Genomic DNA, 14,289 nt, shown 5'->3' with positions numbered 1-14,289 from the left:
AAATAATAAATGCTGGAGAGGATGTGGAGAAAAAGGAACCCTCCTACAGTGTTGTTGGGAATGTAAATTGGTACAGCTACTGTGGAGAACAGTATGGAGATTGCTTAAAAAACTAGGAATAAAACTACCATGTGACCCAACAATCCCACTACTGGGCATATACCCTGAGGAAACTGTAATAGAAAAAGATACATGCACTCAAGTGTTCATTGCAACACTATTTATAAACAGCCAAGACATGGAAGCAACCTAAGTGTCCATCAACAGATGAATGGATGATGATGTGGTATATATACACAATGGAATATTACTCAGCCATAAGAAATAATGAAATAAATGCCATTTGCAGCAACATGGATGGACCTAGAGATTAACATGCTAAGTGAAGTAAGCCAGACAAAGACATGTATCGTATAATATTGCTTATATGTGAAATCTGAAAAAGATACTAATGAGCTTATTTAAGACAGAAACAGACTTAGAGAGCTCAAAAACAAACTTATGGTTACCAAAGGGAAAAGGCTGGGAGGGATAAATTAGGTGGTTGGGATTAACATGCATCTACTACTGTTTATATAAAATAGATAACCAACAAGGACCTACTGTATAGCACAGAAAACTATATTCCATACTCTGTAATAACCTGTAAGGGGAAAGAGTGTGTGTGTGTGTATACATAACCATCTCATCCTCTGTCACCCGCCTCTCTTCCTGCCATCTGTCTTTCCCAGCATCAGGGTTTTTTCCAGTGAGTCAGCTCTTTGCAGCAGGTGGCCAAAGTATTGGAGCTTCAGCTTCAGCAAGTCCTTCCAATGAATATTCAGGGTTGATTTCTTTAGGATTGACTGGTTTGATCTCTTTGCTGTCTAAGGGACTCTCAAGAGTCTTCTTCAACACCACAATTCAAAAGCATAAATTCTTTGGTGCTCATCCTTCTTTGGGGCTTCCCTGATAGCTCAGTTGGTAAAGAATCTGCCTGCAATGCAAGAGATCCTGGTTTGATTCCTGGGTCAGGAACATTTGCTTGAGAAGGGATAGGCTACCCACTCTAGTATTCTTGGGCTTCCCTTGTGGCTCAGCTGGTAAAGAATCTGCCTGCAATGTGGGAGACCTGGGTTTGTTCCCTGGGTGGGAAAGATGGCCTGGAGAAGGGGAAGGCTACCCACTCCAGTATTCTGACCTAAGAATGAAAGAGTTGAACATGACTGACTTTCACTTTTACCTTCAGCCTTTTTTATGGTTCAACTCTTACATCCATACATGGCTGCTGGAAAAACCATAGCTTTGACTATGTGGACCTTTGTTGGCAAAGTGGTATCTCTGCTTTTTAATATGCTGTCTAGGGTTGTCATAGCTTTTTTCCCAATAAGGAAACATCTTTTAATTTCATGGCTGCAGTCACTGTCTGCAGTGATTTTGGAGCCCAGGAAAATAAAATATGCCACTATTTCCATTGTTTCCTCACTTACTTGCCATGAAGTAATGGGACTGGATGCTGTGATCTTTGGAGAAGGAAATGGCAACCCACTCCAGTATTCTTGCCTGGAGAATCCCATGGACAGAGGATCCTGGTAGGCTACAGTCCATGGGGTCGCTAAGAGTCAGACACGACTGAGTGATTTCACTTTCACTTTTCACTTTCATGCATTGGAGAAGGAAATGGCAAGCCACTCCAGTGTTCTTGCCTGGAGAATCCCAGGGACGGGGGAACCTGGTGGGCTGCTGTCTATGGGGTCGCACAGAGTCGGACACTACTGAAGTGACTTAGCAGCAGCAGCAGCAATGCTTCTTTTCTGGCAGTTAAAAAATTACTTTTGTTAGTGTTTCTTTCGAAGGCCAGATCCTTGGAGTTCCCTACTGTGTCATTTTCTCTGATGTCACTCACTCTTCTGATTCTTCATCTTTTGTATAAAACATGATTTTTTGCTTTGGAAATTTGCATAATGAGGATAACCAACACTGATGTACCATTACTATGTGCCAGGCATGAGTCTCAGCATTTTGTAAATATGAATTCATTTAACCTTCACAATAACCTTGTGACAACCTTGTAGAATGAATATTATTTTCCCCATCATACAGATGATGACTGAGGTAATTTTTTAAAGGGTTTTAGGAGCTTGACCAAGGATATGCAGTAAGTGCTGAAAACTGGATTCAAATTTAGTGAGACTCCAGTGTCCTTGCTCTTAACCACTGTGCTTTTTCTCTCTTAATTAGAAATGAGTCTTCTTGTATCCAGTGTTTTAAAATTTCATGAAGTGTCTTGGTGTGTATCTTTTTGTATTAATTTTTATGGGCACTTGAAAAATCCATTTCAATGTAGTAATTCTGTTTTCTTAGTTACTCATTTTGTTGATGTACTCTTCTCTATTTTCTGTTTCAAGAGTGCTTGTTTTAAGATGTTAGATTTCCTAGATTAGTTTCTTAATGTTCTATATTTTCTTACCTGTTTTCCATGTCCTTTTCATTTTATTTTACTATTTAGGTGATTTTCTCAGTTTTATTTTCTAAGTGTTCTCATGAATTTTTCATTTTGATATCATGCTTTTAACTTCCAAAAGCTCCTTTTATTTTTATGAATATTCTATTTTCATAGCATCTTGTTCTTACTTCAGGGTTGCAATATTTTATTCTCTCTCAGAAGATATTGATAGATTCATCTCCCCTGTTTTTTTCTCTGCATCTGTTTTCTCCAAGGTGATTTTTTTTCCTGTATGTATGTATGCATGTGTTTTGTCTCTGCCTTTGATTATCACTGGATGCTTACATTTATAATAATAACAAAACACTAAAGATCTCATTGGAAGCTCTGGGTTCTCTCTGTAAGATGTTCTGGATGAGCTGATTTGCAAGATGACCTCTTTGCTGATTTCAGTGTCCTTGTTTCTTTTCTCTTGGGTTGGTCAAATTCCTCTTCCAGACTACTCCTTAGTGAATCAATACCTGGCCTCCTGGGTTCTGGAGTCAAGGAGGAGGAAACAGACTTGGGTCTTGATAGTCAATGTGTAAATTTTTACTTGAGCATCCTCTTTTCACTATAGCACCCTTATTCTCAACTGTGCCTCATCTTTCCAAGTTCAGAGGCCTTCAGTTTTGCCCCCTGTAGTCTGTTGGTAGGATCATGGAAGGATAATTGCTTGTCTGATGGAGTGAGGAAAGAGACTTGAGGTCTAACTCCTTTTTAAAGAGACTTTTAACCAATCCTCCTATTTTTAGCTCCACTTTTGTAATGTACCTGGGGTGCTAACTGCTAAATTTTGGAGGAGGATTTAGAAATATAAACTGGATTTTCAGATTTCCCTATTGCTAGCATAGCATTCTGCTTTCTCATGTCTATTAGGTCATTTACTAATTTACCATCTCTTTTCTAGCTTCCAAAATTACATTGGTCTTGGTCTGCTATCATATTGTCTTTATCCTAGTCTATTTGTATTTTTTTTAACTTAATAGCATCAGAAGAATGGAATAGTGAAGAATAAATTTACCCAAGGAGGTGAAAGACTTGTACACTGAAAACTTTTTAAAAAACTGATGGAAGAAATTAAAGCAGACACAAATACATGGAAAAACATCCCATGTTTATGACTTAGAAGGCTTACTATTGTTACAATATCCATACTGCTCAAAACTATCTACAACCTCAATGTCATCCCTATCATAATCTCAATGACATGTTTTGCAGAAATAGAAAAACCATCCTAAAATTTGTACGGAATTTCAAGGGAACTTGAATAGGTAAAACAATCTTGAAAATGAAGAGTAAATTTGGAGGCCTCATACGTCTTGATTTCAAAGCATATTGTAAGGCGAAAACAATCTAAACACTGTGGTACTGACATAAAGATAGACATGGAGGCTAATAAAACAGAGTAGAGAGCCTAGAAATAAACTCTTGTGTATATAGTCAAATGATCTTCAATAGGTATGCCAAGGCCACTCAGTGGGGAAACAGCAGTCTCTCCAACAAATGGCTATGGGAAAACTATATAAATACATAAATGCAGAGAATGAAGTTGGAGCCATAGCTTACACCATATACAAAAGTTAACTCAAAGTAGATTGAAGAATCTAAATGTAAGAGTTAAAACTATAAAATTCCTAGAAGAAAACATAGGAGAAAAACCTTATGACATTGGATTTGGCAGTGATTTCTTAGATATGCACCAGAAGCATGGGCAGCAAAAGCAAAAATGAACAAAAGTGACAACATTAAGTTTAAAACTTATGTACATCAAAGGAAACAATCAACAGGGTGAAAAGCCAACCTATGAAATGGGAAAATATTTGCAAGTCATATATTTCTGATAAGTGGTTAATATCCAAAATACACAAAGAATTTCCACAACAACAAAAAACAAAGAACCAGAATAGATATTTCTCCAAAGATATACATGGCCAACAAGCATATGAAAAGATGCGACTATCACTAATCATTGGGGAAGAGGAAATCAAAATCACAATGAGATATTGCCTCACACTACAGGACAGTCAAAACAACAAAATAACAGATGTTGATAAGGATGTGGAGAAATTGGATGTGGAGATTGTAAACTGATGTAGATTCTATAGAAAACAGTATGACAGTTCTTCAAAAAATAGAATCACTGTATAAGCCAGCAATCCCATTCTGGGTATATGTCCAATAGAACTGAAAGCAGGTTTTTGAAGAAATACTTGCACACCCATGTTCCTTGCATCATTATTCACAAGAGGTAGAAGCAACACAAGTGTTAATTGACAAATGAGTAGATTGCAAAAAACACAGTGAAATATTATTTACTCTTAAAAAGGAAAGAGCTCTGATAAACTACTACAACATGGATGAGCCTTGAGGATGCTATACTAAGTGAAATAACAGTCACAAAATCCAAATACTTTATGATTTCCCTTATATGAAATATCTAAAGTAGTCAAACTCACAGGAAGAGAAAATAGAATTGTGATTGCCAGTGGTTTTGGCAGGGGCAAATGAAGGGTTATTAATCAGTGGGTAAAGAGTTTCAGTTTTGGAAGATGAAATAATTCTGGAGATCTGTTACACAGCAATATGAGTATAGTCTATAACACTACCAAATAGTACACTTAAAAATGATAGAGATGGTACATTTTGTTATGTGCTTTTTACCACAGCTAATAAGTTTTCTTTTATTGTCATTTTACTGGGGTGTTAGGAGGGAGCAGAGGTAATTGTGTGTGCTCAGTCTGACATTTTTAACAGGAATGTAATGCTGGCTTTTTTGTTTTCTCTGTTTTTTATTTCATGTTTAATTTTCCCACCTTCCTGTGGGTTAAATGAACATTTTTAAAATTGCATTTTATCCGTATTATTTTTGAGTGCTGCCATTATAAAGACAGTCATGTTGGATTTAGGATACACCCTAATCCAGTTTTCCTTGATGACACTACAAAGACCCTATTTCCAAATAAAGACATTCACTGGTTCCAGATGGACCTGAATTTTGGGAGGCGGGCGTTATTCAATTCAGTAGTCTTGATAGCATAAGTTCTTTAACTTTATTCTTCTTCAGCATTGTTTTAGCTGTTCTGGGCCTTTTATTCTTCCATATTCCTTATAGAGTCAATTTTCTTCATAAAGATATTTGACAATAAACTGTTGTCATGTGTGTGTGTGTGTGTGTGTTGCTCAGTCGTTTCTGACTCTTTGGGATCCCATGGACTGTAGCCTCTTCTATCCATGGAATTCCCCAGGCAAGAATACTGGAGTGGGTAGCCATTGCTTTCTCCAGGGGATCTTCCTGATCCAAGGATCAAACCCAGCTCTCCCGCATTGCAGGCAGATTCTTTACCATCTGAGCCACCAGGGATAGTGATATCTTAAAGTTTACATTGTTGAGTTGGTTGTCATTGCAGATGCTTTTAAATGTTTGTTTAATATCAACAACTTCTCTGAAATCTTGTGAATTCTGATAATTTTATCTGTAAAATTTCTTGGATTGTTTGCATTTGCATGTTTTTTACTATCTGCTTCTTTTGTCATTATCTTTGTTGCTATCTATTTGACGTTATAAATTAGTAGAGGATAGAGACTTCTCTTTAATATGCTTTGTAGAGTAAATGGACAGTGAACTGGATATTGAAAAATATGAAAGGAGACTCAGGTAGTGGTTAGGGAAAGGAAACTTGTGGTATCTTGCTCAGAGTTAGAGTTGATAAAGAGAAAAGCAAATGTAGAGGGCAGGGGATAGACTGAATTAGAGGTTTCGAGGATATGTAACAGAAAAGTAATTAACTATGCCTTTGTCAGAATGGGGCTACCAGTAAAAGACCTTGAAGTTCATAGTTAAGAGTTTATATTTAGAAGATGATTGATAAAGCTATACTGTTAGAAATATTTTCATTCTAAAGGTCAATGAAATTGTTTTGTGTGCTTTTGATGAACTTAAGATTTAGATGAGACTTGAAAATCTAGGGCAAGAAGTCTTGCGAGAGGAAATGACCAGATAAAGGTTGGAGAGGAGCTAACTGTAGTGTTAGTCACTTAAAAGGAGTTAATGAATTATATAAGCCACCTTTCTTGTTTTCTGATACATCCTTCCTGTATCCCAAAACTAGATTAAGAATTATCTAAGATGTTGACATAATGGCAGAAGGTACTGCTGTATTGTTGTTTAGAGGCAAAGAAATAAAGTGTTTGGAAAATTTTTTCTTAGAGCACCAAGAGAAGTAACTAATGACTAATGAGTTTATTATTACTGAGATATCTGAGGGTTAGAGAAAGCTGAGTAAGGGAGGGATTGGAAGATACATGTCCTAAAGCCATTAAGGAAGAAAGTCAGGTGCCGGGAGCTGGCGAGAGGCACTCCACTCGTGACAGAGGTTATGAGGAAGGAGGCTCGGCATACGCAAAGGCGGGATCGAGCCTCAGGAGTCCCCCTGGATATTCTCGAGCATCTACCCCCAAAAAACCAGAGTCTGCCTACTTTATTGCTTTGTGCTCTCCCCTCTGACTTTACTGGGGGCTGTCCCCCACCACCATCTCGCTCTCTCTGACAAAGAGTTAACTTATAGCTCCAATTAATAAAGTTCCTGGGCATTAGGAGTGTTTAAATCTAAACCCCTCAGATAGCTCTCTAACTCTCCTGACAAGTTTACCCAGACTCCTACAGCTATGCATATGATTGTTTACAGTCTCCCAGCCTCGAGAGAGGCACGGGAAGCTTAAGATATTCAAATAGCTTAGAGCCTCTCAGAGAGTTAGAAACTGTCAGAATAAAACTAGTAAAAGATTTCATTGATGAGCCAATGCTTGCTGCCAAGTTTCCACATCCCCTGTATTGTATCCTTGAATGTGTATTAATTAATATACTTGGTATGTAGAAAAAATAAGTAGTGGCCTTGGTGTTAGCAACTTTAGACCCTTAAGGTAATAAATTCTTTCCTTTGTTGTAAACCCATTGCACTTCTGCCCTATAGGAATGCAGTTTTATCTAACACCTTCGGAAGATGGCGCCAAACCTTAAAATAATTACTCTTAGAGAAAATAAGTCTTAAGGTTGACAAACCTTTGTCAAGAGTCATAAAATGTTAATAGGCCTTCTGGCCAGAAGATGATGTAAATCACCTAAACCATTTGTATACGATAAATTTGTAGGAAAGAAACCCTAGTTTTTGATAAGGATCAAAGACTGCTGACTTTGCATGATTTCACATCCCCTATTATCCTCTATGTGTAACTTAGGGTATAAAAACCCCTGTTGAAAATAAAGCTATGGGCTTTGCTCACCAAAGCTTGGTCTCCCCATGTCATTCTTCTCCTCAATTTCCAGCTGAGTCTCCATCTGGAGCTCAGAGGTCCTCTGCGACCATTTATTTGCCTGCGCTTCTAAGACCCACTCGAGAAGGTGTCTAAGGTGTGGCACCTTCCGCTATTTGAGAGGGCGCCTGTGGCCTCCGTGGTCAGAGATAACCTGGTGTCACAGGTTATATTGATTTTCTGCATAAACCAAGCTACTCTGCCTCTTTTCTCCACTGAATTTTCCTGCTGAGCTATCCTCATTCTATTACTCTCTATATCTTTGATGAATATTTAAATAGTTGCCGACGCCGTCTCCCCTTCAAATACTCTGGATCAGCCGGGGCTGGACCCCGGCAGTCAAGCAATTATCATTTAATTATTGCTACACTATTATACTTTAACAAAATGTAAAAATGCATGATCTATAAATGTTTAAAAGACAACAAAATCACAAAGGAAAATAGCTTGGAATGAAAATAATAGGTCTGCTTTTTCTCTATTTTAAGAATCTAATTTACAAAGTAATATACAGAAATGAAATTATCTGGTTAATTAAAAATAAAAAGTCTTGTATTGAACTCAAAAGTTAGTGATCAAAGTCATTTTTAGCTGCAGTATCTAAGTGAGTTTTAAAAATCATCTGTATAGTCTAATCTTGGCATTGTAAAGTAGGTATTTGGTTGGATCTGTCATTTCTGGGCCAGAGATGTAACAGTGGCTAGAGGTTCTAGAGATTCCATAGTTCTAGTCTCATAAGTCCATTTCTATATGACCAATATACAATAGACTTACAGATCTACCATCTTTGTATTACTTGCAATTGTATATTACTTGCAAAGTGAGATGTTACCACTGCATGGAAGGCCAGGAAAGTATTTTTAAAAGAGATATTTGTATAGATCTTAGTATTTAATACCCCATTATAAATATTTCATGAGGATAGGGATCTTTGTTTTGTTCATTGATGTATCTTTAATATTGCCTAATATTATAGATATTCCCTGGGTTTGAGACCTGGGTTCGATCCCTGGGTCAGGAAGATCCCCTGGAGAAGGAAATGGCAACCCACTCCAGTATTTTTGCCTGTAGAATCCCATGGACGGAGGAGCCTGGTGGGCTACAGTCCACGGGGTTGCAAAGAGTCGGACACAACTGAGTGACTTCACTTTCACTTTCATAGAAATTCCCTAGTGGCTCAGATGGTAAAGAGTCTGCCTGAAATGTGGGAGACCTGGGTTCGATCCCTGGGTCAGGAAGATCCCCTGGATAAGGGAATGGCAACCCACTCCAGTATTCTTGCTTGGAAAATCCCATGGATAGAGGAGCCTGGCAGACCCCAGTCCATGGGGTCACAAAGAGTTGGACACAGTTGAGCGACTAACACCCTCACATTATAGATAGAACATGTTTAGTAAATATTTATTATTCATAAATATTTTTATTTTATTTATAATATTGTTTATTATATAAATGAATGAGTGAAGGGAACATTATTGATAATTAAAAGATTTTTTGATCATTACAGTGAAATATGTTACAGATCTCTTAGTATATTTATGATACTAAATTAGTGTATTTAAAATGTTAGATATTTTAGTATTTTGTAGGTTTGATCTTGAGCTTCACAGGTAGCTCAGTGGTAAAGAATCTGAGCTGTGAGTTTGATTCTTGGGTTGGGACAATCCCCTGGAGAAGGAAATTGCAACCCACTCCAGTATTTTTGCCTGGAAAATCCCATGGACAGAGGAGCTTGGCAGGCTATGGTCCATGTGGTCACAAAACAGTTGGACATGACTTAGTGACCAAACCACAACAAAAACAACAAGGTTTGGTCTTATAAATTTGTTATTATTTGGTATTCTTTTCTCCCCTAGAAAGTAGCATTTAATGTAAGTACACTTGAAAGAATTGTGAGGGCAGAAAAAAAGAAAACACTGAGGAAATTGGATAAAGACTCAGTATATTTAATGTTCATCAAAAGTTTTACTTTCCATTTTTCTCTGTATAAGTTAGTTGCAAGCCTTTCTGCAGCAAGTGGGTACAAGCTGCATTATTCCAGTATAGCTGTATAATTGGTGTGGCCCTGTGTGCACCTATGGGATCTGGGGCATGTAATGAGTTAAGCTTTTTCTGTTAAAATGTTGAGAATGCATTTAAATACTTCTGGATTCTTGCCAGGCCCACATTACCAAGACTATTCTTTAGTTTGGATTTAAATATACAGTAGGTCTGATGTACTCAGGCACGCATATTGAACTTCTACTTTCTTAATGTACTGTACAAAATTTCAAAGGGAAACATTTGAAGCAAGACAGCTGTTTACATATTCCTTATGAATAACTTGCCTCAGGATCTGCCTCTGTAGTCTTACTCAGGTAAAACTTATATAAAAGATTCCTTTATATGGGTATGACAGATTCTGGATAGATGATTTCTATAAATACTGGGGGAATATTTGGATAAATTATTAGAATTAAATTTTTTCTTTTATGCCATTTCCCAGTATTTTTTTTTAATTTTATTTTTAAACTTTACATAATTGTATTAGTTTTGCCAAATATCAAAATGAATCTGCCACCAAATTCTATAAGATATGACATTGTTGATACAAGGACTGAGATGCTGGTTAATAATCTGTAAGAGTATTTTCCTATGGCATCATTCACATACTGTTTCTACTTTCATCTCAGTTGTAATTTAGGTAAAGAAAATTTTTGTTGTTATTAAGAGACACATTAATTCTTTAAAAAAATAATTTTATTTATTTTGGCTGTTCTGGGTCTTCATTGCTGTGTGGGCTTTTATCTCATTGCAGCAAGTGGGGGCTACTGTCTAGCTGTGGTGCATGGGCTTCTCAATGTGGGAGCTTCTCTTGTTTCAGAGCACGGGTTCTAGGGTGCGCAGGCTTTAGTAGTTGTGGCATGTGGACTCAGTAGATGTGGCTCCTGGGCTCTAGAGTTGTGGCACATGGGCTTAGTTGCTCCGAGGCACATGAGCCTTCCTGAATCAGGAATCAAACATGTGTCTCCTACATTGGCAGGCAGATTCTTCACCAATGAGCCACTTGGGAAGCCCCAAATTAATTATTTCTAGATAAGTCTTATGACTAGATAGTGCTTTGAACTTTAGAATTATTTTTAATTGTCTTAATTTTGAAAGATATTCATTTTTTCCCCCTTCAGTAGTGATTTTGTTTTCTTTGCATATACTCTTTTCTAATGCTTTTTAAAAAATCTGGCAGCCCACAGAGGCCTGTTCTTTTGCTGGGCAATGATTGGTTTCCCCATTTTCTGTTACAAAGAACCTTTCAAGTTCAACTAGTAATTATTACTTTTCCATATGTAACTCATGCCACACCCTGAATACTTTTAGCTCCTCTTTATATAAATTGAGAAGTTTTGTTAAGGATGAGTGAAGGTGAAAGTTGCTCAGTCGTGTCCGACTCTTTGTGACCCCATGGACTATATACAGTCCATGTAATTCTCCAAGCCAGAATACTGGAGTGGGTAACCTTTCCCTTCTCCAGGGGATCTTCCCAACCCAGGGATCGAACCCAGGTCTCCCGCACTGCAGCCAGATTCTTTACCAGCTGACCCACAAGGGAAGCCCAAGAGTACTGGAGTGGATAGCCTATCCCTTCTCCATTGGATCTGCCTGACCCACGAATTGAACCGGGGTCTCCTGCATTGCAGGCAGATTCTTTACCAACTGAGCTATCAGGGAAGCCCAAGGATGAGTGGGTTATTGGTTATTTTGATGTACAGAATACTTAATGTCTTAAAGACTCTGAAATGCCATAAATTTTTTAATGTTAAAAGAATCACAAATCTGACATATCTTGTTTATTTGTTTTTTATATTGCAGGTTTGTTATCTTCATACTGTCTGTTACAACTTTGGACTACAAACCTACAGGGAGAATAAATATGAAGAAAGTTGTTTCTGGCTTAGGTAATATAAAAAAATAATGAATGTAAATTCACGATTATTATCATAGAGTTCAGTTAATACTTAGCATGGGGTACTTTGGAAGTTTAAATATTTTCTGATTTCAAAAGCCAACATGCTAAATTCATTTACTCTTTTAACATGTATTGTTTATTCTTGTATGTTTCCAGTTGATAGAAAAGTATATTCTATTCTTAATACTAACATAAAGAGCATCTTCTGTGTCCATTCCTCCTTTGTATTTCCAACAAGAATATGGAAAACTTTATTTTTTGCTTTGGTGTATATATTGGTGTCTGCTACCCAAGAGTATAAGGGCAGGTGGGTAAATAGGAAGATCAGCTAAAATTATTATTCTTAAATGAATTTTGGTATTTTAACAATATTCAAGTAAATATATATTAAGCACTTATTATATGCTTATTACTATACTAAGATTTGTACTATTGTGTTGAATCTGGAAATATCAAAGGAATAGTGAAAAAACGTAGCACTCATATGCAAGAATCCTGTGTTTCACTTAATACCTATGCCCAGTACAGGTTCTGACACATGGTAGATACTCAGTAATTGCTGGTTAAATGAATTTTTGTGAAAAACATTTTTCTGTAGATGTTACATAAAGTGCTTTGAATATCAGGGGATTATGGGGTAAAATATATTAAATTAATTCACTAAATGTTTCCCTTCTCTGAGTATCGAGTTAATTATAGTTATTTGGAGATAGCCTCTTGTTAGTTTAACTAGTGAAAATTACATTTGCCATTAATGAAATAAATAGAAATATCATTAAGATTATAGTCCTCACAGGCATATATATTTCTAATAAAATATTTATGCAAATAGTTTGTATAAAAGACTTTTTTGGGCCCACAGATTGATTAAACTCTATAAAGAACTATGACAGAACAGGCTTATGCAGTTATAAGAGATATACTTGTCTCAATGTAGACTGCTTCACACAAGTGGGATATACCTGCAATTTTTATTATAAATCACACTTTATAAACTGAATTATTAAAAGTATACCAAAGGAACTAACTAGTTTAATGTAGGTTTACCACAGGTTTCCTTTATTTATTTACTTATTTGGTTAAATTAATTTATTTTAATTGGAGGCTAATTATTTTACAATATTATAGTGGTTTTTGCCATACATTCACATGAATCAGCCATGGGTGTACATGTGTCCCTTATCCTGAACCCCCCCTCCCACCTCCCTCCCCATCCCATCCCTCAGGGTTGTCCCAGTACACCAGCCCTGAGCACCCTGTCTCATGCATCGAACCTGGACTGGCGATCTATTTCACATATGGTAATATACATGTTTCAGTGCTATTCTCTCAAATCATCCCACCCTCACCTTTTCCCACAGAGTCCAAAAGTCTGTTCTTTACATCTGTGTCTCTTTTGCTGTCTCATATATAGAGTCATTGTTACCATCTTTCTAAATTCTATATATGTGCATTAATATACTGTATTGGTGTTTTTCTTTCTGCCTTACTTCACTCTGTATAATAGGCCCCAGTTTCATCCACCTCATTAGAACCGATTTAAATGCATTCTTTTTAATGGCTGAGTAATACTCCATTGGGTATATGTACCACAGCTTTCTTATCCATTCGTCTGGCGATGGGCATCTAGGTTGCTTCCATGTCCTGGCTCTTGTAAACAGTGCTTGATGAACATTGGGATACACATGTCTCTTTCATTTCTGGTTTCCTCAGTGTGTATGCCCAGCTGGGTTGTATGGCAGTTCTATTTCCAGTTTTTTAAGGAATCTCCACACCACAGGTTTCCTTTAAATGAGCAGTCTTTTTATAAAGTGGATAAAGAGTAAGTTCTACTCCAAGATTTGGCAATATTTTAAGGAGGAGCACTCAGAAAGATGGCATCAACCTATCAAAGATTAGTATGCCAAAGGGACAGAAATGGGAGGGACAAAATAAGAAAAAAGGATGTTATGGTGCCATGGATGGCTTCTGGAAGATTAACACTATGGAGGTGAGCCTGTAGTTTATGCCAGGAATAAATATGAACATGAATATTCTCTAGGAAGTGGTTTATAAGAGTAGACTTAGGCTGAAGTGGCATAACATGTAGGTTATTATCATATATGCCATGGATTGTTGACCTCTTACCTGTCATCATCTTTTTAAGAAAACCTTATAGAAGGAAACTATGATGGTGATAGAACATGACTGATATTTCTATCGTAAACTAACTGTATCAGATTTTTACTATATGTTTCAGTTCAGTTCAGTTCAGTTCAGTCTCTCAGTTGTGTCCGACTCTTTGTGACCCCATAGACTGCATCATGCCAGGCTTCCCTGTCCATCACGAACTCCTGGAGCTTACTCAAACTCATGTCCATCTAGTCGGTGATGCCATCCAACCATCTCATCCTCTGTCATCCCCTTCTCTTCCCACCTTCAGTCTTTCCCAGTGTCAGGTCAGTTCTTCGCATCAGGTCGCCAAAGTATTGGAGTTTCAGCTTCAGCATCAATCCTTCCAATGAATATTCAGGACTGATTTCCTTGAAGATGGACTGGTTGGATCTCCTTGCAGTCCAAGGGACTCTCA

At 37.2% G+C, this 14,289-nt stretch overlaps 1 protein-coding gene across 1 annotated transcript in view; it reads left to right on the top strand.

Moving 5' to 3' along the window:
- The window catches only part of TEX11 (testis expressed 11), a 203,933-nt gene that overhangs the window by 60,260 nt on the left and 129,384 nt on the right, over positions 1-14,289 (top strand). The window contains exon 9 of the mRNA XM_027534571.1: positions 11,624-11,709. Coding sequence (XP_027390372.1) covers positions 11,624-11,709 — 86 coding nt within the window. The remainder of the gene's footprint in view (positions 1-11,623; positions 11,710-14,289) is intronic.

Source organism: Bos indicus x Bos taurus, chromosome X (genome assembly GCF_003369695.1).
Source record: "Bos indicus x Bos taurus breed Angus x Brahman F1 hybrid chromosome X, Bos_hybrid_MaternalHap_v2.0, whole genome shotgun sequence".
NCBI lineage: Eukaryota > Metazoa > Chordata > Mammalia > Artiodactyla > Bovidae > Bos > Bos indicus x Bos taurus.
This window is presented reverse-complemented; position numbering and strand designations above follow the sequence as displayed.